This window comes from Trichomycterus rosablanca, chromosome 10 (assembly GCF_030014385.1).
Source record: "Trichomycterus rosablanca isolate fTriRos1 chromosome 10, fTriRos1.hap1, whole genome shotgun sequence".
In the NCBI taxonomy this organism is placed as follows: Eukaryota; Metazoa; Chordata; class Actinopteri; order Siluriformes; family Trichomycteridae; genus Trichomycterus; species Trichomycterus rosablanca.
In genome coordinates, this window is record NC_085997.1 from 39401324 (window position 1) to 39429323 (window position 28000).

Sequence of the window (28000 nt, forward strand, 5' to 3'; positions counted from 1 at the left end):
TATATATAAACGACTAGTTAAATCATTAATCCTGTGAGGATTTCACCAGATAAACCACACGACACTGTCCACCTTCTTTCACTGATTTGTTTTATATACATATATATATGATACATACGTACATACTATACATACATACATGATTAACATTTATAAAAAACGCACTCCTCCCTCAAAGTCGTGTAGAATCCAGTTTAGACAGCATGCTAGGTTTAGTACTGATTCAGTACACACACACACACACAAGCACACACAGGCACTGACACACTGCATACTCAAGCATGCCCTCAGACCTGTCTCTCTCTCTCTCACACACACACACACACACACACACACACACACACACACACACACACACACACACACACAGTTCAAGCAACATGAGGCTGTGTTAACACTGCAAAATCGAGCCATGTCAGGATGCACAGTACGAGAACATTCTCCACCCATGATGCATCGCAGGAAACACGACGAGATGCCCTCACCACTTCTCAGATCCGACACAAACACAAACAAAAATCAAACTCAGCACAGATCTAACACAGACGAGGATGTGCGGCGGGTAAAGGGGCGTAAACAAGAGCTCAATGACTTTAGAAAAATAGATGTTTATGTACACATGATATTTCCCTGCCCTTAACCAAAAGAGAAAACATGGACGGCGTGAGAGGAGGAACTACAGTCTGTCGGCTCTCCTCGACTCCCGTCTTCTCGCGGGCCGCCGCTTCGGCCATCCGAACAAAAAAAAAAGCCACGTGCAGAAGTCATCTCGAACCGTGATCTTCTCAAACGCATTCAGACGAGCGATGCACAAAAAGAAAAACATTCAGAAGAGATGCACAGGATTCTTGAAATGCTTGGTCATTCTGAGGTCAGGAGCAAACAGACTACACACGAGAAGGGAGTCTGAGCGAGTCTCGGTGAGTCTCGGCGTTCTGTTCGGTCGTGAGGGGAAAATAAAATAAAATAAAATAAAAATAAAAGACTGACGAGTCCCTCGGTCCTCTCGAGTCGATGCTTGTGGTTTAGTGCAGACCGGTTTAGCTAGTTATCTCTAGGTTTGGTTTTGTGTTTCGGTTTCTTTTATTCTTGGAATAATTCAGACCCCCCCACACACACACACACCGCCCACCCCTCAGCGTTCAGGTCGGAGCTGCTGCTTGGTGTCGTCTGTGAGACTCTGACGCTCGTCTTTGCTTTTGTCTTGTTTTTTCCCTCTCTAATGGTCCTTTATCTTCAGGTTTCAGCCGTCCAGATCTGGAGCGGGGGGTTACTCGTACTCCAGGAACTGTTTATGATAGAACAGCAGATACCTGCAACACAACCCACAATAAAACAAGAATCGTTACTCCATACAGCGTTCAGTATACACTATAGTGCCAAAAGTATTCGCTCGTCTGCCTTCACACACATATGAACCTGAGTGACTCCCATTCTTAATCCATATGGTTTAATATGATGTCTCCACCCTGTGCAGCTATAACAGCTTCAGCTCCTCTGGGAAGGCTTTCCACAAGGTTTAGGAGTGTGTTTATGGGAATTTTTGACCATTCTTCCAAAAGCGCATCTGTGAGGTCAGACACTGATGTTGGACGAGAAGGCCTGGCTCACAGTCTCCGCTCTAATTCATCCCAAAGGTGTTCTATCTATCGGGTTGAGGTCAGGACTCTGTGCAGGCCAGTTAAACTGGCTCATCCACGTCTTTATGGACCTTGTGCTTTGTGCACTGGTGCGCAGTCATGTTGGAACAGGAAGGGGCCATCCCCAAACTGTTCCCACAAAGTTGGGGGCATGAAATTGTCCAGAATCTCTTGGTGTGCTGAAGCATTAAGAGTTCCTTTCACTGGAACTAAGGGGCCGAGCCCGACTCCTGAAAAACTCCCCCACACCATAATCCCCCTCCACCACACTTTACACTCGGCACAATACAGTCAGACAGGTACCGTTCTCCTGGCAACCGCCAAACCCAGACTCGTCCATCGGATCGCCAGACGGAGAAGCGTGATTCGTCACTCAGTTTAAAAACCAAGAAACTCCAGCGTCCTGCACAGAGTCCTGACCTAAGCCCCACTCGACAGGTCTGGGATGAACCGGAATATCAACCGATGCAGTCATCTTTTGACTGAATGGGCACAAATTCCTCCCCACACACACACACACTTAAGTCTTCTTGTGTGCAGCTTCTTAGAAGAGCAGCTGTTGTTCTAACCAAAAAGATCCAGCAGAGGTCTCTCTGTTTTATTATTGTTTGTTTTGGAAACGGGACGTCTGACAAGCTCATGGTGAGGTGTCCAAATACTTTTGGCCATATAGTGTATTTATCAGCTTAAACACTGCAGTTTTACATATTTCTGATAGAATGTAATCACTGTATTGTGTATTGTGTGACGTTAGAGAGTCTCACAGAGAGCTGTGCCTGGATTGTGCAGCGACAATAACACCCAGCCAGGTCTATAGCGCCACCTGGGATTGGGCTAGCACATGAGCACCCTTGAATGCTTGTAAATCGTCACTGAATGGGAACGGGTTCACACATACGACCCCAGTTACAAAACCCAAATACAAAACGAGGAGTGGGAGGGTGGGATTCATCGTAAGTGCTGCAGTTACGCCCTCTGCTGGCTGATGGATGGTGCTGCACAGAGACGGGGGATAATGGGGATCAGTGCGTGACTCTCCGTGCACAATACGGATCTCCAGGTGAAAAGAAGCGGTCTGCACTGCACATGTGTCGGAGGGGGCGTCTGCAGAAGTACAATCAAGGAACTGGATACGACTAAATACGAGAGGAAAACACTGAGTAATCTGGTTTCTGATACTGGACTGACCCTTCACTGTCCAGCACGTCCTTGATGCTGGCTTTGGTGATGATGGCATCGTCACACTTAAACCATTGGTCCTTGTGCTGGCGAATAAAAGTGGTGTAGTGACCGCTCTCCAGTGTGCCCTGGTGATTCACAACCGCAAACAGAGAATACCTGCAGGGAGAGAAACACACGCCGTCCATAAATTAAAGATTCACTCACTCAGGGGGGTGCTGGAGCCTATCCCAGCTTTTCAATGGGCGCAAGGCACACAGTTTTTGACTGCATGTTTTTGGACTGTGGGAGGAAACCGGAGCCCCCGGAGGAAACCCACACAGACACGAGGGGAGAACATGCAAACTCCACACAGAAAGGACCCGGACCGCCCCGCCTCGGGATCGAACCCAGGACCTTCTTGCTGTGAGGCGACGGTGCTACCCACCGAGCCACCGTGCCGCCCAATAAAAGATTCAAGATTAAAGTTTCCATGCCAACGTTTCCTCCAGTCAGACTGAATTGCTTGTGATTATAGATTACAGGTGAAGACTCAGTTCATTGTTTATACGTTCACTCTACTCAACAATCTGATGATAATCGCCGTTTACACGCCCCGTACGAGTACTCCCATCCATCCCGCTTAGCCTACATGTTACCATGACAACCAGAATCATCACCTAAGGACGTCACCTGAGTTTCATTTTTAAACTGCTTTAAAACGACGAAAATGTATTCTTTTTTTAAATGCAACATTTAAAAAAAAAAATTTATTGCAGCATTTTTAAATGTATTCTTCTTTAAAATGCAGAATTTTTAAATGTTTCTTTTTTAAATGCAACACTTTTTTAATGTATTTTTTTTAAGTGCAGCATTTTTTTATTAATTATATGGAAGTACACTCGTAATATTGGTCCAATCTCACGTTTTTTAGCGCATTGTGTGTCCTTTCGGATGTAGCTGTTGTTTCGGTCGCACAGTAGTAAAAATAAAATTTAGCTGGCCTTCGGTTGCCATGGTTTCCTGATGCCAAGCAAATGCTGTGACGATACGGCGTACTTTACAGAGCGTTTGGAAAACCACAAATCATACGTGTTCCTGCTAAACATCCTAATAAAAATCCTGAAGGGAGATTCATCTCTAAATATAAATCTCATCCCTGTGTAGTCCATCACTGACTGTACGGTCAACCTGACCAGAAAACTGGGTTTGTTCTTTGTCGTGACGGCGAGTTTCTCTTCATCTCTAATAGAAACGATGATCTAGGAACCAAAAACGGAGTGTAGTGCTTCATTGTGGAGGAGAGCTCGCTCGATTCCTATTGGTTAATCACCACATCGGTTTGTCGCATCGTTAACGTTTGGGACGCCTCGTGTTGTCAGAAATCGCAGCTCAGATTGAGAATGAACGAACGCCGGATGGTCACGTTGTCGCGTCTGTGCCGGTGTGAGGTCACACTTACTTGTTGTCGTTGTTTAACGAGTCCACCGGCTGCTGGTACTGACCGTTCATCCGACTCTCTTTACTGTGAACACACACACACACACACACACACACACATTACTGCATTATTACTCTTCACACCCTGCACTCACTTCCTCTCGAACATGTACATGCTGATAGGTGGGTTTGCCACTGCAGGTGATAAACCACTAGCAGGCTGCTCGACTCGACAGTGCCTACCAAAAGACCTTAAACGACCTTTAATGTTTTGTTTGGGGTCATGCTCAGGCTGTCCTAAATGTCCTAAATTCAGAGCATCAGTGGTGGCCTAGTGGGTAGAGCTTTGGGCTATCAACCGGAAGATTGGCGGTTCAAATCCAGGCTCTACTATGCAGCCACTGTTGGGCCCTTGAGCGAGGCCCTTAACCCTGTCTGCTCCAGGGGCGTGGTAGGATGGCTGACCCTGCGCTCTGACCCCAGCTTCCAAACAAGCTGGGATATGTGAAGAAAGAATTTCATTGTACTGAACACCTGTATATGTATACATGACAAATAAAGTATATCTTCTCTGTATATCTTAACTGCTAGCGCACTATATGTAGCCGTATGCATCTTGTCACCTACACTTTGACGAGTGCAATGCGGATCAGCTCTGTGTACAGAGAGACACACCCTGACAGCACGCTTTTCCCGTCTGTTCCCGTCTATTTTATTTCTTTTAATTGTTTTGATTAGGGGTGGGGCGACGCGTCGACGTAACCGATTATGAAAATACGTCGATTTGCAAAAATGTGCATCGACGCGTGGCAAAGATGGACACGGCCACTAAACAATGATGGATTTCTCTGGGGAAGCTGCGGCTAAAGAAACTCGCACACGGGCATCTAAAGTGTAGGAGTGTTTTTCACAAAGATACAACCATGTGGTGCTCTGTAAACTTCGCAAAGTGAAGACGGTTTATCGCAGCAGTACGACTTCCATGCACGAGCATTTAACGCACAAGCATCCCGGAGCGCTTTCTCAACGTCACGTCAGCAAAACATGCCGGTAAGTTTGTTTACATTTACTTCTTCAGTCTAGCGTTATATATTAGGGTTATTAACACATGTAGCTACGGTGCTAACGTTAGTAGTAGATTCTCTGTCTTCGTCGCACCATGTTAGTAAAATAAATTTAACAGTTAAAGTAATGTAGCACCGGGCGTTAGGTAAGATTGTTATTCTTCCGTTTTATATTTCTGTTTACTTTAATGTCGCGTTGGAGGAAGAGAATAGTTTAAACTAACATTACAGCCTGTAAATTGTTTTATTTATTTTCTGTGCACTTCATCGATGTAAAAATAAGTTTACCAGTGATTACCGTAACTACATATTACACCAGAATGAATTAATTCCCAGTTATAACCATTTAAGTTTGAGGTCTAGTGCCCCCTCCGGCACGCAGTCAGTACAGCCGGCATTTTTCACCCGCACGAGCCGAGTTCATACACCGAGAGACGCCGCGCACGGAGGGTCACACCCCCCCCCCCCCCCCGATGTCATTCCTCAGCCCTGTGCAGGCGCCGTCAGTCGACCAGCAGGGGCCGCAGTCGTACCGGTTATGAGGACCTACGCTCCGACTCTACCTCTAAGTCCGTGAACAACAACAAAACGTTGTTCATACTGCCGCCCAACCCGGTCGGAAAGGCGGAGCTGAGTTTCGATACGATGCATCTAGAAACCCCGACTCTGGTGAGCTAGCGTACTTTACCGCTGCGCCACCTGAGCGGCTGAGGTCTAGTTTTTAAGTAGAATATTCATTTACTTGAATTGTACAAGCTCTTTCTTTAATATTATGGGAGATTTAATGTTTGACATTATAATTAAGGTACCTGTTACTGCAGGCATTTTTTGCAGAATTCTGCCCTGAAGTGCTTATTGTGTTAAGAGAAGATTAGAGAAAGTATTGAAACATAAACACATAAACCCCTTTAAAATAAGCAGTAAATAAGTTTAGACTAATCGATTATTCGAAAAAATAACCGTTAGATTAATCGATAAGAAAATAATCGTTAGGTGCAGCCCTAGTTTTGATTCTCAGCCATTAGCTGCAGTGAAGCTTTTTTGTTTTAGTTTTTTTTGGCAAAAAGAAAAGGGAAGAAAATCTACAAAAATCTACAGACGTGTTTTAATGTACCTGGAGGCCATGAAGGGAGTCATGTCCAGCTCTAAAGGAAACGACACGTAGGTGGTGATCTTCCTCCGAAGCTTTGCCGAATGCTCGAACCGCTGAGACACAAAGAAGAGCGGAACACGAATATTTAATATAATATTTAAGATTCGGAATGATGAACGGTGTGAAGCAGGAGAGAAATGAACTCACTTTGAGGTGGAAACACGCCACGATCGGGAGCCTCTTCATCGTCAGCTGCTTGGTGGACTCCTGGTAACTATGGCAACCGCTGCATTTTATCTTGGCGCTGCTCCCGAGGTGCTCCGGGCGTGTAAATCTGCAGTGGGGAAAAAACACACACACACACACACACCGGTCGGTCACCTGCATCGCCTGAGCTGTGCGTTCAACCGGACGCTTCATTAGGACTATTTTATATCTGCATTATCTCCCAGTTTAGTCGTAGCCAGTTCCCCTTGCTCTGCTGGAGACCCTGATGGTGTACGAGGAGGGTATATCCTCCCGACACGCCCTCCCTCTGACACGACCCCTTCTTATTCGCCCGTACTTCGGTGGATCGGTGCGTGAGGTCGGTCTCGCTCAGGGAGAGTCACGCACTGATCTCCACTTCTGTACAGGCGCCTCGGGCTACTAACCAGGGTCCTTACACAGCCTCGAAGACCCCGCCCACTTTTTAGTCCCATCTCTTCCAACCCAGCAGACTAGCGGCTGATTTTGTCTGATGCACTGTCTGCACTGCCGATCGTGCCCACTAGGGGGCGCCCAGAACGAGCCACGAACGTAAAGTTTAACTTTATGCAAATTAGTAGTGAAGCGATGTGGCGATTAACCAATAGGAATCGAGCGTTGAGCAAAGCGGTGCAAGCTCTCCTACACAATGAAGCACTACACTCCGTTTTTGGTTTCTAGATAATTGTTCCTACTAGAGATGAAGAGAAACTCAACGTCACGCCGTCAAACTTCCATCACAAAGAACAAACACAGGTTAACCGTCAGTGATGGACTACCCAGGGATGAGATTTATATTCATAGACGAACAGATTGTCAGATGGTCAGATTGTTTTTTTCTAGACGATCTGTAGATACGAGCTGGTAAAGTATCGCCGCACCGAATTGCCGTTTACTTGGCATCGATGAAACCATGGCAACGTAAGATCAGCTCGAGTGTGAGTGTGAACGTAGCATACGGATGAACGTGTGTGTGTGTGTGTGTGAGGGTCACCTGCGTAAACAGTCGGTCAGCGTGGTGGCTCCGCTCGGGTGGCTCTCCCCGTTCACCATGCCCCCATCAGAGCCCGGACTGAGCGGCCAGAACGGCGTGGACGAACCGGGCAGGTCCAGACTGATGTCCCAAAAAGGGTCTATCGTCGTGGAAACACCACTGAAACGAACAGAAACATCACAGTCACGAAGGGTGCATGTAATAATTCAGCATCATATATTCTGGAATAACATCCATAACTGACTGTAGACTTAATAAATACAACAATCTGCCAGGATCTGCCATGAGGAATGAGATAAACCGCCTCAATCCAGGTCTGTGTAGCTTGTAATCCCTCCCACCTACATCTATATCATTGTAAACTGAAGTGCATTAATACTGTTATCTGTACATGTGCAATACTGCTACACTGCTTTATATACTTATAAATATAAATTTATACATATTTTTCTTTTTATATGTTTAGACCTTAATATTTAAAGACTTAATTGTGTATTTTTCACAGGGCATTTATTTATTAATTCATTTACTTATTTATTCATTTATTTATTTTTTTATTTGTTTATTTATTCCTTCATTTCTTTATTTGTTTATTAATTTATGTATTTACTTATTCATTCATTTATTTATTCATTTATTCATTCATTATTTATTTATTAATTCATTTATTTATTAATTTACTTATTTATTAATTAATTCATTAATTAATTTATTTATTCATTTCTTTATTTTATTAATTTATTTCTTTATGTATTTATTCATTCATTCATTCATTCAGTTATTTCTTTATTTATTCATTCATTATTTATTTATTTACTAATTTATTTATTCATTTATTTATTTACTAATTCATTTATTTATTTAGCAAATCATTTATTTACTTATTCATTTATTTATTTAGTAATTCATTTATTTATTCATTTATTTATTTACTAATTCATTTATTTATTTAGTAATTCATTCATTTATTCATTTATTTATTTACTAATTCATTTATTTATTTAGTAAATCATTTATTTATTTATTCATTTATTTATTCAGTAAATCATTTATTTATTTATTCATTTATTTATTTAGTAATTCATTTATTTATTCATTTATTTATTTACTAATTCATTTATTTATTTACTAATTCATTTATTTATTTATTTATTTATTTATTCATTTATTTATTTACTAATTCATTTATTTATTTATTTATTTATTTATTCATTTATTTATTTACTAATTCATTTATTTATTCAATTATTTATTTATTTATTTATTCATTTATTTATTTACTAATTCATTTATTTATTCATTTATTTATTTATTCAATCACTCACTAACTTTCTTAACCGCTTATCCAATCAGGGTCATGGGGTGGAGCCTATCCCAGTTTTTCAATGGGTGCAAGGCACACAGTAACACCCTGGACAGGGCGCCAGTCCATCGCAGGGCATCAATCATTTAGTCATTCATTCATTTAATCATTCATTAATGACGTTCCCAAAAAATGACCTGCAGCTGCAACTGCTAAACGAGCTTCTTCACAGAGTTTAATATCATGTTTATTATGTGTGATTAATTTAGATTCATGGCTGAATGTAGCAGTGGTATCTATTATAACACAACTAAGTGTTCAGAAAGTCGAGGGGTCTGAATACTTTACAGAATCATGAGCGCTAGTGCGTGATTATAAACGTATCTGAAGCGCTGAACTACAGGCGAACGTTACAGACCGGGTTGCCAGGCATTTCAAAAGTAGCCCGCTGAGAAAGCGGCGGCGTGAGATACCGGCGACTTCCTGAGGGTGCGGTCAGGTACTGAGTACTTTATTAGGTACACCTACCTGGCCTTCTGTTGCTCTGTGTCTACCTGTGCCGCTAACACGGCCGTGTGTCGCGCTGGTGTGAGTGCAGCAGGTGCAGCAGTGTTGTTGGGATATTTAAACGCCGGTTATACTCACTGGCAGACCTGACAGGTGACGTCGGACTGCAGGCCCCCGGTGAAGATTTGGTCGATGATGCAGTTGCAGTGGTTCGGGTTGTTGGCCTTCTTCCCGTTGTCGTCACCTTGTGGGGCGTCGGCGCGGCACCAAGGTACAAAAACAACAAAGAGAAATCAGGATATTGTATTTTCCTCCAATTTCTGTCCCAATTTAGTCATATCCAATTCCCCTATGGTATTTCCTCCCTATGGTATTTTCCCCGCCATGTGTCTACATGTACAAGATTAGCCGACTGGTTTGCTCGCAGGTTTGGCGTCATGTGACATACTGCACACATTAAAAATATTACCTAGCTGGCTATCATTTTAGCAAGCTAACTAGCTAACTAGTCGCCGCACTTCCCTGCATTAGCCTGAGGTCTCGTGGACTTCGTGAGGATTTCGGTTCCTGCGCGTCGTACCTTTGCAGTGGCGATGCAGCACGTCCAGCGCGGCGATGAGGAACTCGTGCGCGTCCTGCTGCTCGTAGCCGGCCAGGTGACGCGCGTGCGTCCACACCAGGTGCAGCAGCCGGAAGGGAATGTGGGGGGATCGATGCCCCGAGTAGAACTAAAACAAGAGCAGGAGAAGAAAAGTGAAGACGATGTTATTTACCCCCAGATTGTGCTTTCTGAATTTGGATATATCCAATTGTGAGTGCCGTGTGTATGGAGGATCACGCTAGGCCCACTGTATTCCTCCACCGCTCACAACCAGACAGTAGGAGTCGCTGTTGCATTGGAAAGGTGGTGATCCGTTATCCGGCCTTCACTCCAGCTAACGCTGACCACCTGACCAGGCCAGCGGCGCCGCTAAGACACGAATTAGCTCTCCGTAACGTTTATGTTTTTCCCTATGTCACCGTGTGGTCTGTAGTGCCATCCAGGATACGCTAGTGGCACAAAGGTACATAAAGGTGGACAAAATAATGGAAACCAACACTCAGAAACCAGGAGGAGAATAATAAGTACAATTTACCAACGTCCACAAACATCTTGGAGGTCTGGTGTTCCGGAGCACTCAGGTGTGTGTCTACATCGTAACAAGACCTCAGTCATGACCTCTGAGTTGATGCTCATTAATCTAATTCCACATTGGGTCAATAATATCTCAATAATATCTCACTTTTTATCTCAAGTTTTGAGACAGGGAAGTGGGTGGATTGGCGTCCTGTCCGGGGTGCGTCAGCCATTCCACCCAGTAATTCCAGGGGGAACCTGAAGCCACCGTTCCCCTGTATTTTAAACTGATTTATATTTCCAATTTCCAGTAAAACAGATCATCACTGACCAGAGTTGCTCAACTAGAACGGTTGAGGTGCTCTGGTGCAGTTGCACTGGGGCGATCTCTTTCTGTTTGGAAGGCATTTTTGGATGTACTTAAGAGGCCATAATTTTATTTTATTTATTTATTTATTTATTTTTTAATCTAATTCTTGTTCTTATCATTTTTTTTATTAATTTATATATTTTATTTATTTATCTATTTATTTTATTTATTTTTTTTAACCTTCTTTCCATATAATACATATTTCGAATTTATATACTAAATTGTTTCTTTTCTAAATGCATTATCTATGTATAGTGTGGATTTTTTTTGTTCATTGTTGATCTTAAAATCTTTAAAAAAATAATTTAAAAAAAACCAGATCATCAGTAAATCTCACTGGATTTCTGGCACACGCCTGTAAACCGTTCCAGGTGAGAGTGCGCTGGTGTCCGTCTGCTTGTGTCCCTTCTCAGTGTTTGTGTTTTTGTTCTGTTTGTTAGGTTGATTGTTTTGATTCCATATCTTAAAGTTCTTTATAAGAACTATTTTCACTGTTGTGAAGCTGTTTTATAATAATGTGAGGCTGCATTCACTGCTGCTGCATTTTGGTGTTGTGAACTGTTCACCGCTGCTACACTGCTCTACTTCTAGGCTGCGTTCACCATGTGGCACCATTCACCGCCGCTACTCTGCTACGTTACCATGTTTTTGTGTTTCTCGTCTGTCTTTATTGCTCAGCGTCCTTGAGCATTGAGCGTCCTACATAAATAAAAGGTGATTACGATGATGATGATGATGTTTGTTTACCTCCTGAAAGAGCTGGGACATCTCACACACCAGGCAGGAGTTGGCCTGCATCTCACACTTGTGTCTGTCGGACAGGAAGAAGTCCCTCAGCAGCGGGGTGTGGGTCAGAGCCTGGACGATGCAGTTCATGAAGCACGTGTTGCCCAGGTTTATCAGACCCCTCAGACCTGAGAGAGAGCGAGCGAGAGAGAGAGAGAGAGAGAGAGAGGGTAAACGACCGGGTGATAAGCGGCACCGCGGGAGTTTGGCATACGGCACGTTTCGGGCAGCCAGAAGGCCTGCCGCCGGTTCTGACGGGCCTCGTCCCAAATGCGCCTGCTCTTGCACATGCGAGAAAGCAACCTCTACATCAAGGGGTGTCTTCAGTGCCCCCTGCCAATTTAGTCATTTCTAATTCCCTAGTGCAAGCCCCCCGACCAGAGCAAAGTCTCAGGCAGTCGGCAGCCGGAACTCAGAGAGCCGCACCACGTACGACCCCGTGTGTTCTCAGGCTTTATTTCTGGGCTGGCACATGTTGGCCAGTTACTACTGGTGCCCATACCTGGTTCCTGATGGGAATCATCTCTGATATCAAGGAACTTCTAATGGTACGTGTTACTGTGGGCGAGGTGGGGGACGTACTGTTAGAAATTCACCACCGTATGTTGTCAACAAGCGGACGCTTATAAAGAAAGCATCACAGTGGCACGATGACTGCTATTTAATCAAACAAAGTGGCATCTTGGCACGGTGCGGCATCTCCTCACACTCGATGTTCTTCCAAGTATCCGGGCCTAAATCAGCGCTGAATTAGCCGGTTAGATCATCCGTGCATCTACTAATCCCTTATTTCCTCACTCACGTGGTCAAAAGTATGTGGACACTATATGGACCATGTGATGGTCGGACATCCCATCCATTTAAAACCATGGAAGTCCATTCCTAAAATTAGTTTCCACCAGATTTTGGGATGCGTCTTCTCTTCACGATGTTCATGCTGGAACCTTCGATAAGGAACGGGAACTAATGATCTGCTGTGGCGATACACCGATCAGCCATAACATCAAAACCACCTCCTTGTTTCTACACTCGCTGTCCATGTTATCAGCTCCACTTACCATATAGAAGCACTTTGTAGTTCTACAATTACTGACTGTAGTCCATCTGTTTCACCCTGTTCTTCAATGGGCAGGACCCCCACAGAGCAGGTATTATTTAGGTGGTGGATGATTCTCAGCACTGCAGTGACACTGACATGGTGGTGGTGTGTTAGTGTGTGTTGTGCTGGTATGAGTGGATCAGACACAGCAGTGCTGCTGGAGTTTTTAAACAACGTGTCCACTCACTGTCCACTCTATTAGACGCTCCTACCTAGTCGGTCCACCTTGTAGATGTAAAGTCAGAGACGATCGCTCATCTATTGCTGCTGTTTGAGTTGCTCATCTTCTAGACCTTCATCAGTGGTCACGGGACGCTGCCCACGGGGCGCTGTCGGCTGGATATTTTTAGGTTGGTGGACTATTCTCAGTCCAGCAGTGACAGTGAGGTGTTTAAAACCTCCACTCATACCAGCACAACACACACTAACACACCACCACCATGTCAGTGTCACTGCAGTGCTGAGAATCATCCACTACCTGAATAATACCTGCTCTGTGGGGGTCCTGCCCATTGAAGAACAGGGTGAAACAGATGGACTACAGTCAGTAATTGTAGAACTACAAAGTGCTTCTATATGGTAAGTGGAGCTGATAGAATGGACAGTGAGTGTGGTGTCTGGTCTTCAGTGCGATCTGCAGTCTCCTCACATCCGCCCCGAGCTCAGCCTCATTTAGAGAGATGAAAGCGCACTGAGCCCCTCAGATCCCCACAGCAAGCGCCGCCGGTGCTGCAGAGCACTCGCGCAGAGCGAGACGCCGGACCGGACGTACGCGGAGCGACGGCGGCCGCTCAGATCCCCGGACGCAAAACGCTCACCTATGGTGCAGTTGGCGGTGATCTTCCGTCGCTTGGGGTTGTGTCGGAGCAGCTCCAGTTCTCGCTTGGTAGGTTCCCACGTGGAATATTTCTCCCCGATACCTGAAATCCAGTGGCGCAGTCAGACATCAGGCATGAACCGCTAAATCTGTACCCCCCCCCCCCCCCCCCTCCAAACACACACGGATACGCCAGAACATTAGGACCACCCTAAAAAATTGGGCAACAGTTGTGTTGGGTTGATGCTGGTTACATACACGTGTTTGGAAGAGTCTCCAAAAAAAATACAAGGTACCTACAGGCGGTGGTCCAAGGAGGGACAAGGCGCCAACCGCCGACAGGATACTGGGCGGCCAAGGCTCATCAGGGATCAAGACTTGACATGGGAGCAGTGGAAGAAGTGTGGACGGCCGGGCCTGGTACCAAATACCACAGGAACCCTTCAGGTCTGAGCTGTTTTGGTCAGGTGGTCCTAATGTTTTGGCTCATCGGTACACACTTTATTTCTGCATTTCTCCTCTTTTCCTCCCAATTTAGTCGTATCCAATTCCCCAGTTTTCACCAGGAGGGTCGAACCTGGACACAAGCAGTCGCCAACTCCTTCCTTTTACTAGCTAGAGACGGGTTCACACAGGGAGCAGAATGGCGTACGTCTCTCTTATTCATCATCTCAGCCAGCAGAGGCCGCTATTAAGCAGTAGCGAGGAGCCCTGTCAACCATCCCATCCCAACACACAGCCAATCTAGTCATATCCAATTCCCCAGTTCTCCCCAGAAGGGTCGAACCTCGACGGTCGCCATCTCCTTCCTTATACTAGGCATAGATGGGTTCACACAGAGAGCAGTATAGCGTACGGCTCTCTTATTCATCATCTCAGCCAGCAGAGGCCGCTATTGCACGATAGTGAGGAACCCGGTTGACCACCCCCTCCCAACACACAGCCAATCTAATCTGTTTATGCACCCAGACCCAGATTGCCAGCGCATTAGGCCACTGCACAAACCAAAATCTGACGTACCCCTTTCGGAAACGCCGTTACCTTGTAGTTTCCAGGCTTTCCTTTGTTCTTCTTTGGCGATCTGTTCCATGTCTTTATCGTAAATGTAGTCTTGGCACACGAAGCAGTAAATACCGCCGTACAGAAGATCTATAGCTGAGAAACAGAGAGGACAGAAAGGTTAGAAAAGCACAACATTCATTCCTTTTTTACTATTTTCCCACCCGGCAAACTAGCGGCTGATTTTGTCTCCTGCACCGTCTGCACTGCCGATTGTGCTCGCTAGGGGGCGCCCAGCTTACCGATTCGACCTCGGGGAGTGTTGGGTCCCGTAAGGGGGTCAGAAAGGATCCGCTACTGGACGTGATCTCCAGGAATAAATGCTAGTTTGACGTTAATATACGTTTTTATTCGCTTTAGCTGTCGGTTCTTCGCGTGGTCGGACTGGAGGGGGCCGGAAGCGCCACGTTCAGAGTCACGTATATCGCTGCTCCTCCAACCCAATCCATCTAATCAATCCCTGCTGTGATGGAAGATGCATTTTTGTTCCCATGGCAACCTGCTGAAGGTCTGGTTTGTTCCGCTGTGCCGTGATTTATCGAGCGCTTTTGTTCTGTAATGAAAACAAAACGTATCAGTTGAAGCTTTTAACTGGAACCTTCTTGTTACAGAAATTACATTCATTTACACAATGAGGAGGAAAGTAAAGACACGAAGTAAAACGGCTAAATACACTCGCTAATCTGTTGTTGTGTTTATCTGAACTTACAGATTATTTCTTTGCTACATTTACAATATATGTTTAGTGTAGATTATATTGACTCCTGACTCGACTCGGACTCGTATTGTGTGACTTATCGCCTTAAAACAGACAGGAGGTTTGCAGGTAATGAACAAAATCTGACATCTGTAAGGAGGGTCTGAATCTAGTCGTATCTGATTCCCCTTTACTGCTGGAGAGCTCCACTCCGGACCGAGGAGGGTCATGACTAACACACGCCCCCTCCGACACGTGTGCAGCACCGGCCGCTTCTTTTCACCTGGAGATCCGTATCGTGCATGGAGAGTCACGCACTGATCTCCGTTATCCCCCGTCTCTGTGCTGTGTAGCACCATCTGTAAGCCAGCAGAGGGCGCAACTCCAACCCTCAGACTAGCCAATCATTGGCCCAGGTCTGCAGCAGTAGAGGGGAATTGGATACGTCTAGACTGGGAGTTTCTCCTCACTGCGGGTGCAACAGCGACTCCTGCTGTCCGGTCGAGGAACTGACAAGTAGCAGAGGAACACATAAGGCACAGCCGGGTGAATCTCAGTGTGAGAATCCACTGCCGGATGGCCGGTGTGTCCGGGAGTGCGGGTGCCAGTGCACAAGCGACAGAGGAATGGCGAGAAGGGATTTATGAATCCTCGCTGCTGAAGGAAGAGGAGCACGTGGTGAAGCAGCGATGTAGAGGTGAAGATCTCACCCCCCACACACACACCAGAATAACCCGACATCATAGCAGGCCTTCAGGTATCCATGGAAACCGGAGTAAGAACGCACCACGGGCACAGGCGCGACGGGCGCGAGCGAGTCGAGAGGCTGGAAAACACGAACGCATCGCGACCTAGAAATCACCGCCGGCCTCCGCCCGGATCCTTATTCCGGCGCCTTGATTACGATTGTTTAATCACCCCGGCGCGCGTCCGTGGAGACGAATCCTCACGCGTCCCTCCTCGTTCACCGCTAACCCAATTAACCGCTAAAGCGCGCTCCGGAGAGGGGCCTGTTATTCAGAACCGCAGCGATGTGGAACAGTGGACTCTAAAGTATTCAGACCCTTGACAGACCCCGCTCTTAATCAGCCACCTCTCATCCAGCAGGGGTCACAATTGCAACCACAACACAGAACCCTGCCGAACTCCCTCCCTCCCTCCCTCAGGCACGGCCAAACGTACCCGCTAGATGCCCAACTCAAAACACAATTCAAAGGTGGTGGTAGCTCAGTGGTTAAGGTACCAGATTAGTAATCAGAAGGTTGCCGGTTCAAGCCCCACCACAGCCAGGTTTGGCGCAGTTGGGTCCCTGAGCGAGGCCCCTATCTCCTCATATTGTATTTAATCATTATTGTGAGTCGCTTCTTGCAGCCGACCACGCCTCGTCTGTTATTCAGAACCGCAGCGATGTGGAACAGCGGATTCAAAACTATTCAGACCCTTGACAGACCCCGCTCCGAATCAGCCACCACAACGCAGAACCCTGTCGACCTCCCTCCCTCCCTCGGGCACGACCAAACGCACCTGCTGGATCCTCAGCTTAAAGCTCACATTCAAACTTGAGGTACTAGACTAACAATCAGAAGGTTGCCGGTTCAAGCCCCACCACAGCCAAGTTGCCACAGTTGGGTCCCTGAGCGAGGCCCTTATCTCCTCATATTGTATTCGATCGTTATTGTGAGTCGCTTCTTGCAGCCGACCACGCCTCACCTGTTATTCAGAACCGCAGCAATGTGGAACAGCGGATTCAAAACCAAAAAATGGTGCAAACTGGCTACTGATGAATGAAAACGTTCTAGATTCGCGGTGCTCTAGGCGGGATGAGGCGTAGCTATGGTAACAAACCACAAATTAAAGATACAGTGGCCACATTTCATGTCGATCACGCTGAGCTGTTTGAATGAAGCACGATCGATGTGCTGGGCACCCCTGGGTTAAGGTATTAGACTAGTAATCAGAAGGTTGCCAGTTTAAGCCCTACGAGCGAGGCCCTTAACTCTTTGGATCCTATTCGATCATTATAGTAAGTCGCGTCTGCTAAACTTAAAACCATCCATCGTTAAGGACGATTCTTTCCTCGGAACGTGCTCTGAAGGATCAGGAGGGTACGAAGGCTTTCGGAGCAAGGACATACCGGTGTATCCACCGCGGAAAAGCGCGTATCGGGGCCATAAATACGTCTAATAAATTTGCAAGCGAAGCTTGGAACAAGCGATGAGCTTTTGGGTCTCGAACCAAATTACCAGCGATGGAACACGACTGGGAACGGCTTACGTTTCACAAATACCTATAGGGAGGATTGATTTGGGAATCAAATGAAGGAATCAACTAACTAAATGATTCTTCTGAACTATGGGCCATTGGTCTTTCTGTAGCCTCGTAGCAGCCTCCACTCTTTTGGACTGTGCCTCACAATCAGAGTCCCTGATCTCGCAAATGAACGGGCCCCTCCATCCACACCGCCACAAATTTAATGCATTTAATTGTTTATACACATCAGGAGGGCGTGTCCACGGTCTTTTGGAATTGCCCTCGATATCTCAGCAGCACAGGCTGAACAGAAATTAGTCCTCAGCACTCTACAATTACCCTCTTATCCTCCGCTTTATGTGGAAGGTTTGTGTGGAGAGGAGCCCGGCCCTCCTCGTTAAAGCTGAGGAGATAATTAAAGGCTTTCGATCCTCTGGGGGTTCGAGAGGAAACGAGAACGCTCCATCCATGGTTAAGCTCCTCAGATCAGCCAGGTTCCTCTCTGGAAGTGCTGAAGAACCGCTCGCTGTGACCTGAGGATTTTTTAGAACGTTTACTTCCAGCCTCAAAAAAAAATGCAGACCCCTTTACTATGACTCTCCGGCTCTCTCTTCAGTCGGCAACCGGAATCGATTGGACGTAGTTTGGGAAGGCGCCACAATTTCCACGCCACTATCAGGATTCAGAGAAACCGTCTGAGGAGCTTCACGATCGAACTGTGACAAGGCGAAAATCGAGACGAGGGTTTCAAGTGTTCCCAACACTCCCAAAACCTTCCTCAAAGTCACACTGGACATCCATGCATAAAGGATTTAATCAGGAAAGTATTAAAGAACCCAAACGTCCTACTAAAAGAGCTCCAGGAGGCGAACCTTCATGGCAGGGTGGCAGGACGGAAGACACTTTTTGGACGCCTGACCATGAGCTTGCTGGGCATCTTGCTTTAAAAACAAACTCACCCTCTGTGTGATTTTTTTTACTTAGAACAACAGCCACTAAGACTTTGAATGTGTATGGGAATTTGTGCCCGTTCAGTCAAAAGATGGCAGCATATTTTTGGCTGGGCGCTGATTGATCGGTTGACACTCCGGTTCATTCAATTACATTGGCGGCATTTAGCGGACGCTTTTATCCAAAGCGACTTACAATTTTGACTGTTGAGGGAAGTGTTGGTCAAGGGCCCAACAGTGGCAACCTGGTGGTGGTGGGGGCTTGAACCGGCAACCTACTGATTACTAGTCCAGTACCTTAACCACTTAGCTACCAGTTCATCCCAGATCTGTTAAGGTCAGGGCTCTGTGCAGGACACTGGAGTATCTTGAAACCAAGCACAGGGGTGCAGTCATGCTAGAACAAGAAAGGGCCTTCCCTAAACTGTTGCTGCAAAGTCAGAAGCATGTCATTTTCTTTATATGACCGATTTATTACACCTGCTAGTTAGTGACTGTTGTGGCTGAAACATTTGAAACGTGTTTGAATTTTCATACCCAACGTGCCAAATTGAGCTGTCCAGGCACATTCAAAAAATGAAACTTGTACACCAACACCCCCTTGTGGAGGCTTTACTTTATATCATGTAAACCACAGTGGGACCAGATCGCCACGATCGCAAGTGAAGACTGGAACAAGCATTGGGCTTTAGGGTTACCGGAAATGGAACACGACTGGTTTCGTTTCACAAATACGTCCAGCCGCCGTTCCTCTCCTCAAGTCCCTATAGGAAGGATTCGGGAATCAAATGAAGGAATCGCCGAACTAAATGATTCGTTTCGTGTCATGGACAAACTGTGGAAGAACCCTAGCTTACGCCATATATGTCAATTTTTCATACGCCAACAGGGTCCCTACTCGAGGACCAATGGCTGGTCTCCACTGTGGGCTCGTTCCTGAGTGAGGAGGTTCGTGCACACTTACCTAAATTGTGTCGTTTGGTTTTGGCGTGCTCATGGATGTGTTTCTTGGTGAAGCAGCCGAAGAAGACGCAGTGGAGACACGAGTGGAGCCGGTTTAGATGCGCCCCGCACATGTGACATATACATGACTTCGCCTGGGAGACAGAAAGAGAGAGAGGGGTCAACACAGGCGGACGGGCGGAGGGTTTCTCAAGGGCGTGGTCAGAATCTGAAGTCAAATCAAGCTCTTCGGTGGCATATTAGGACCCAGTTTAGTCGTAGCCGGCTCCTCTTCCTCTGCTGGAGACCCCGATGGTGTACGTGGAAGGTACAGTATATTCTCCTGACACGCCCTCCCACGACCCCTTCTTATTCGCCCGTACTTCACGGAGAGTCGCGCGCCGATCTCCACGTTCCTCCACCTCTGTACAGGCGTCCCGGGCTACTAACCAGGGTCCTTACACAGCATCCCAGACCCCAGCTACTTTTTAGTCCTGTCTTTTCCCACATCCAGACTAGTGGATGATTGTGCCCGCTAGGGGCGCCCAGCAGAGCTCAGATTCGGGCGTGTCCAATGCACCATCAAGAATATAATATGTAATTCTTGACCTCTCAAAGCCTGCTGTTAGGTAGCGAGTTCCAGTCCACCCGCCGGGTGCTTAGCATGTACAGTTATTAGCGGTATAACGTCTGTCGTCGTGAGTTTGAGGTCCGAGCTTCGATTCCCAGTTCTTCCTCTGGCTAGGTGGTCAGTTGTCACGTTGCCAGTTATTCCACAGTTATCCCGCCTTTAGAAATTGACTTTACGTTTGATTTAGTTCTCGTTGGGGAAGAGGTGGGTTCTGAAGCACGGTTTCTCTTTTTTCTATCGGTTGTTACGGGTCACGGCACATCGTTCGGATTCTGGCGCAGTCCAACGTACAAATCTGCAGACCCATCACGCCAACCTGCCGGTCTGGATCAAATCTTTTTACGTTACATAATATATTGTGGGGGGTTTTTATGTTACAACTAGATGATCTATTGATCCGTACATCCAGCGACACCGGAAGGTTCGGCTAAAGAGGGCGAAACAGATCGGTGCCCAGATTAAGGGCCGTACATACGCCAATATTTAAGGAGAGGAATCAGTGCCAGACTGAAATGCAACACACACACACACACTCGCCGCTTTTCCACAGTCACATGCAGTAAACGTGCTAAAAGATCCGTCGTGCTGATGTAACGTCTCTCGAGCCCTTAACAGTAAAATTATCTAAATAATAATTAAATAATTTAAAGGAACGAGATGCTGAATCGTGTCAGAATTTAATACAAATCAGATCGACTCCCAGCGTCACTACATTTCACCGTGTGCTGCTTCCACTGAGCCCAAACAAAACCCTGAACATTCAGTGGATTTCAGAACAAGCGGTGCTGTATTAGTGCCACAATTAACACTAATCACCGTCCAATCACAATCCTCGACTGGAGTTAGGGCGTGGCTGAGGGGCGTGACTCAATCCATCCAGACCAGATATATCTGGGTGTGGCTCCTCCATCACGAATATACAGAAACACAACCGGTAACACCAGTTCCGTTTAGGTTCCCAGTTCGAAACCCTCCACGCTCACACCCACGCCGCAATGTGGCCGGCACGGTGGGCGGAACTCGTCATAAAGTCAGAGATAACCAAGCCCCGCCCGTTTAGAGGGACGATACGATTGGTCGGTTTTACTGTCATTTGATATCCGTCTCTGACCGAACTGTATCGCCGGAGCTGGACCACCGATCACAGACAGCAGGGGGCGACAAAGGGGCGTCTTTAATTTAACCCTGTACATTCCAACATAGATTGAATAGGCAGGTATGAAGGGTTTACTCGCAAATCTGATCACTTATTATGTTATTATGTTTATTATATTGTTTTTAATAATATAATAGAATCTCTGAGGATGTAGAGCAGAGGTCCCACCACCACGCGGGCCGCGGACCGGTACCGTACGTGGGTCATTTATTACCGGGCCGCACAGAAAGAATAAATAATTAGAGGCGCTACAAGAGAAACAAAATTTCCAACACACTTCGGGTGTTATTGTCACCAATCACCACTAGGTGGGAGCAGCGTCTCATTGCAGCTCAGGATTCACACTGATCTTCTATTCTATAGTTATTCTATATTAAATCCCCCCACCTCCGCCGGTCTGTGAATTTATATCTTATATGAAACCGGTCCGGGCTTTGACGGTTCCCCTCAAGACTCATGAGGTCTCAAGGTATTCTGGGAAATGTAGTCATTAAGACACCTTATCTTCTAAAGAGTGAGGGGAGTGTTCAGGCCTTTTTGTCAGAACTTCCTTCAGTGCTAATCCGAAACGTCCTCACTACCTCCGTGGAGCCGCTCGGGCCGCCTCGGGTCTTTATCCCTAAATATTTCAGTGAAAGCTCCGTCCTGTAAGAGACGTCCCGGCCCGACCCGGTCTGGATCTCCTGACGACAGCTTCTCTGTCCGTGTACGACTATTAAAAAAATCAGGCAGCTGAAATATGGATGAATTATTGATGGCAGGCGGAGGGATCGTATAACATGACGCGCAGCGGAGATACCGGAGCACGACACGCCCGTAACCGCTGATCGACCATCAGAAGAGCGTTTGTGTGATCGTTTAATAACTGTGTGTGTTTAGGAGTGATTACAACAGTAATAATTACGGCCTGGGTGCTAAATAAATACATTTGTGAATGATTAAACATGTCATGTTTAGTCGTAGCCAGTTCCTCTTGCTGGAGACCCCGATGGTGTACGAGGAGGGTATATTCTCCTGACACGCCCTCCCTCTGACACACCTCCGACCCCTTCTTATTCGCCCGTACTTCGGTGGATCGACGCGCACACGTACAGGCGCCTCGGGCTACTAACCAGGGTCCTTACACAGCCTCCAAGACCCCGCCCACTTTTCGATTTTGTCTGCTGCACCGTCTGCACTGCCAACCGTGTCCACTAGGGGGCATCCAGACCATCTGATGTTCTTCTTTTTGGGACCTGAAGTTCCTCCTTCTTGGGGTCTGATCTCCTTTTTAGGGTCTGATCTCCTAGGGTCTTCTACTCCTTTTTGGGGTCTGATCTCCTTTTTAGGGTCTGATCTCCTTTTTGGGGTCTGATGTTCTCCTTCTTGGGGTCTGATGTCCTTTTTAGGGTCTGATCTCCTTTTTGGGGTCTGATGTTCTCCTTCTTGGGGTCTGATCTCCTTTTTGGGGTCTGATGTTCTCCTTTTTGGGGTTTGATGTTCTCCTTTTTGAGGTCTGATGTTCTTTTTGGGGTCTGATCTCCTTTTTGGGGTCTGATGTTCCTCCTTCTTGGGGTCTGATCTCCTTTTTGGGGTCTGATCTCCTTTTTGGGGTCTGATGTTCTTCTTGGGGTCTGATGTTCTCCTTCTTGGGGTCTGATGTTCCTCCTCTTTGGGTCTGATCTCCTTTTTGGGGTCTGATGTTCTTCTTGGGGTCTGATCTCCTTTTTGGGGTCTGATGTTCTCCTTTTTGGGGTCTGATGTTCTCCTTTCTGGGGTCTGATGTCCTCCTTTTTGGGGTCTTATGTTCTCCTTTTTGAGGTCTGATGTTCTCCTCTTTGGGGTCTGATCTCTTTTTTGGGGTCTGATGTTCTCCTTCTTGGGGTCTGATCTTTTTGGGGTCTGATGTTCTCCTTTTTGAGGTCTGATGTTCTCCTTTTTGAGGTATGATGTTCTCCTTTTTGAGGTATGATCTCCTTTTTGAGGTCTGATGTTCTCCTTTTTGAGGTCTGATGTTCTCCTTTTTGGGGTCTGATGTTCTCCTTCTTGGGGTCTGATCTCCTTTTTGGGGTCTGATGTTCTCCTTTTTGAGGTCTGATGTTCTCCTTTTTGAGGTCTGATGTTCTCCTTCTTGGGGTCTGATCTCCTTTTCGGGGTCTGATGTTCTCCTTTTTGGGGTCTGATGTTCCTTTTCTTTGGGGTCTGATGTTCCTTTTCTTTGGGGTCTGATGTTCCTTTTCTTTGGGGTCTGATGTTCCTTTTCTTTGGGGTCTGATGTTCCTTTTCTTTGGGGTCTGATGTCCTCCTTTTTGGGGTCTGATGTTCTCCTTTTTGAGGTCTGATGTTCTCCTTTTTGAGGTCTGATGTTCCTCCTCTTTGAGGTCTGCTGTTCCTCCTCTTTGGGGTCTGATCTCATTTTTGGGACCTGATGTTCCTCCTTTTTGGGACCTGATGTTCTCCTTTTTGGGGTCTGATGTTCCTCCTTTTTGGGACCTGATGTTCCTCCTCTTTGGGACCTGATGTTCCTCCTTTTTGAGGTCTGCTGTTCCTCCTCTTTGGGGTCTGATCTCATTTTTGGGACCTGATGTTCCTCCTTTTTGGGACCTGATGTTCCTCCTCTTTGGGACCTGATGTTCCTCCTCTTTGAGGTCTGCTGTTCCTCCTCTTTGGGGTCTGATCTCATTTTTGGGACCTGATGTTCCTCCTTTTTGGGACCTGATGTTCTCCTTTTTGGGGTCTGATGTTCCTCCTTTTTGGGACCTGATGTTCCTCCTTTTTGGGACCTTTTGGGACAGCCGGTACTGTGGGTGCCGCACAGCTCCAGGGTTCTGATGAATTCGAACCCTGGCTGTACTGACTGTCTGTAAATGCAGCACTTGGGCAGTCGGGTGGCACAGCAGTGTATTATGCTAGCCCAGTGGCGTCTACATTGGCGTCTACATTATCCACCAATCAATCAGATCAAAGGTTTATTGACGCAGCTAACGGATCATAAATGCTTTTACGACCCCAAATTCGGTGCTCATGAGCTCGTTAGCGCTGCCTTTAGAGACGCCCGACCCGTTTGCTCCCGCGGCTTCAGCCCCCGCCCGCCACGCTCCGTCCATTTACCTTGATGCTGGTTACCATGGCAATGAGGTGTTGAACATCCAGGTCCGTCATAAAAGCCTGAACCTTAACGCTGCACTGTCGAGCCTCGATTCCACGTTTACCAACTACCGACCTGCCCGGCTAACAAAGCCTCGCTCTGCTCTCAAACCTAATGCACCCTTGATCCCAAAAAGCACCCCCCCCCCCCCCCTTGAAGTGAGTTGATTTATTTTTTGTGGGAAGGGGGGGGGGGGGGGGGGGTGTTCCTTTCCCTCTTCCATGGACCATTTTGCACATCATGGCACAAGGTGTGGCATTAATGTCGAACGTTTCAGCAACACAACGATGGTTACTACGTCCTCCAGCTCCGTACCCAACGTGCCTCCTCAGACGTGTGCCGCTGTGAACCGCTTCTTTTCCCCTGACAGAGACAGGTTTGAATAGAGAGTGGAGGGAGTCACGCACTGCTCTCCCTTATTCAGCATCTCTGTGCAGCGCCTCGAGCAGCCAGCAGAGGCCGCCATCGCAGCAGGGATGAGGAATTCCTTCCACCCACACAGACGTGGTGGTGCGCCACCCGAGCACCCACTGGTCATTATTCGATGGACACATGTCAAGAGCACAGTGAGATATAACCGATGAAACTCAAAGCGAGCGTATCGTGACGGAAAACAGCATCTGAAAAACACAGAGCGTCTTGATTGCATTCCTCAAGCTGGTCACGTTGTAGACACGCTGAAAACACTTTGCCGTCTATTTAATTGAGCAGTAAATATTTCGTTAGACGTTTAATCACGCTACACCGACAGCCTAAACGTTAGGACGGCCGCTGAGGCATGGACTCCACAAGACCTCTGAAAGTGTCCTGTGGTCTTTGGACCCTAAACGCTACCAGCGAGTCTGAACGTTGCGAAGTTCACTGCAAACATAGCCACAATAGCCCCTTTATGGGGTCTGATGTTCCTCCTCTTTGGGGTCTGATGTTCCTCCTCTTTGGGGTCTGATGTTCCTCCTCTTTGGGGTCTGATGTTCCTCCTCTTTGGGATCTGATATTCCTTTTCTTTTTTGGGGTCTGATGTCCTCCTATTTGGGGTCTGATGTTCCTCCTCTTTGGGGTCTGATATTCCTTTTCTTTTTTGGGATCTGATGTCCTCCTTTTTGGGACCTGATGTTCCTCCTTTTTGGGGGTCTTATATTCCTCCTTTTTGGGGTCTGATGTTCCTCCTCTTTGGGGTCTGATGCTCCTCCCTTTTGGGGTCTGTTGTTCTCCTTTTCTGGGGTCTGATGTTCCTCTATTTTGGGGTCTGATGTTCCTCCTTTTTGGGGTCTGATGCTCCTCCCTTTTGGGGTCTGTTGTTCTCCTTTTCTGGGGTCTGATGTTCCTCCTCTTTGGGGTCTGATGCTCCTCCCTTTTGGAGTCTGTTGTTCTCCTTTTCTGGGGTCTGATGTTCCTCTATTTTGGGGTCTGATGTTCCTCCTTTTTGGGGTCTGATGCTCCTCCCTTTTGGGGTCTGATGTTCCTCCTCTTTTTGGGGGTCTTATGTTCCTCCTCTTTGGGGTCTGATGCTCCTCCCTTTTGGGGTCTGTTCTCCTTTTCTGGGGTCTGATGTTCCTCCTCTTTGGGGTCTGATGTTCCTCCTCTTTTTGGGGGTCTTATGTTCCTCCTCTTTGGGGTCTGATGCTGCTCCCTTTTGGGGTCTGTTCTCCTTTTCTGGGGTCTGATGTTCCTCCTCTTTGGGGTCTGATGCTCCTCCCTTTTGGGGTCTGTTGTTCTCCTTTTCTGGGGTCTGATGTTCCTCTATTTTGGGGTCTGATGTTCCTCCTTTTTGGGGTCTGATGTTCCTCCTTTTTGGGGTCTGATGTTTCTGCTCTTTGGGGTCTGATGCTTCTGCTCTTTGGGGTCTGATGTCCCTCCTCTTTGGGGTCTGATGCTTCTCCCTTTTGGGGTCTGTTGTTCTCCTTTTTGGGGTCTGATGTTCCTGCTCTTTGGGGTCTGATGTTCCTCCTCTTTTTGGGGGTCTTATGTTCCTCCCTTTTGGGGTCTGATGTTCCTCCTTTTTGGGGGTTATAGAAGTGGCCACCCTTGCTGCAGATCCTCACCTAGTGTTGGGAGAACCTCATAAAGCCAACGAATGAATACAAGTCAAACATACAGATGAACTTTGTGGGTAGACAATTACTGACTGTAGCTCATATGTTGCTCTGGTACATTTTGGCACCCTCACTGCTCCACTTTACCCACGATGACCAGATGACGTTTGAGGTGGTGGTCCATTCTCAACCCTGAGATGACGGTCTGGTATGAGTGCAGTCGTAGCCTAATGGGTAAGGTACGGGACTAGCAATCAAAAGGTCGCTGGTTCAAGCCCCACCACTGCCATGTTGCCGCTGTTGGGCCCTTGAGCAAGGCCCTTAACTCTTAATTGCTTATACAGTATGCTGTGAAAATACTTTAAGTTGCTTTGGAAAAAAGCGTCTGCTAAAGGCCAAAAATGTAAATGAGTGTAGCAGGTGCAGCAGTGTTGATGGGGTTTTTAAATACAGGTGTACAGTGAGAGACCAGAGCTGTGATGATCTTCCTCTAGTGTTTACCAGGGAACACTGGTGGCTTTATATTTACGCCCACAGCACCAAGGTAACCGAGGTGTTTAAAAATCCCAACAACACTGCTGCACCTGCACCCATCATTATCATTTACATTTTCGGCATTTAGGAGACGCTTTTATCCACAGTGACTTACAGTGCCCTGACAGTATACTGTCTAAGCAATTGAGGGTTAAGCCATTGCTCAAGGGCCCAACAGTGGCAACCTGGCAGTGGTGGGGGTTGAACCAGCAACCTTCTGATTACTAGTCCAGTACCTTAACCGTTAGGCAACAACTGCCCTATCAGGTTAGTTTACCATCATGAAGGTGCAGAGGTGGGTCACCACCCAAATAACACCTGAGCCGTGGTGCTCCTGTGAGAAAGAGTGCAGAGCAACTGGTGCAACTACAGTCAGTGATTGTATATCCACCAAGTTCATCAGTATGGAAGGTGCAGTATGTGATAATCAATGAGCAAAGGGTGCAATTACAAATAAACAAGTAAAAAAAAATAAGGTGCAACCGATCCAACACGCAAGGTCAGAGAGAGAGAGAGAGAGAGGATGGCATGAGAATGCATTAGAAGCCAGACACCAACATTCGCAGCTCACATGGCGAATTCTGCAGATACAGGCAGCCCATGCAGGCCGGCTGGGATTCGAGCCTGCTGCTACACGGGTGCATCACCCAACAGCAGCAGCAGCATCATCCGACTGGTACTGGTGCCCAGTATTCGAGCAGACTGGTGTGGTATTCTTTACCTTGCGTTTCCTGGTTTCGGCCGAGCCGCTCCACACAAAGCACTGGTAAATAACGCGCAGGTTCTGCTTCCAGTTTTCCACCTTGAAGCCGTTCACGTGGGAGCAGCCGGCCGGACTCATGACAGTCAAATCACATCCGAAACGCGGTGTCTAATCTGCTATCTTAACCGAGCCGAGCCGAACCGAGCCGAGCAGAGCCGAGTCGAGCCGAACAGAGCCGAGTCGAGCCGAACAGATCCGAGCCGAACAGATCCGAACCGAGCCGA

At 47.0% G+C, this 28000-nt stretch overlaps 1 protein-coding gene across 1 annotated transcript; it reads right to left on the reverse strand.

The window, feature by feature from the left end:
* Window positions 1-73: 73 nt before the first annotated feature.
* usp22 (ubiquitin specific peptidase 22) lies at window positions 74-28000 on the reverse strand. Its single transcript, XM_063003325.1, has 13 exons — window positions 27735-28000; window positions 19555-19687; window positions 14676-14789; window positions 13636-13737; window positions 11680-11846; window positions 10026-10173; window positions 9584-9689; window positions 7636-7794; window positions 6603-6729; window positions 6417-6508; window positions 4261-4323; window positions 2829-2978; window positions 74-1313 (listed from the first exon to the last, which is right to left on the reverse strand). The coding sequence occupies exons 1-13, from the start codon at window positions 27852-27854 to the stop codon at window positions 1271-1273; spliced, it is 1524 nt and encodes a 507-aa protein (XP_062859395.1). The 5' UTR covers window positions 27855-28000; the 3' UTR covers window positions 74-1270.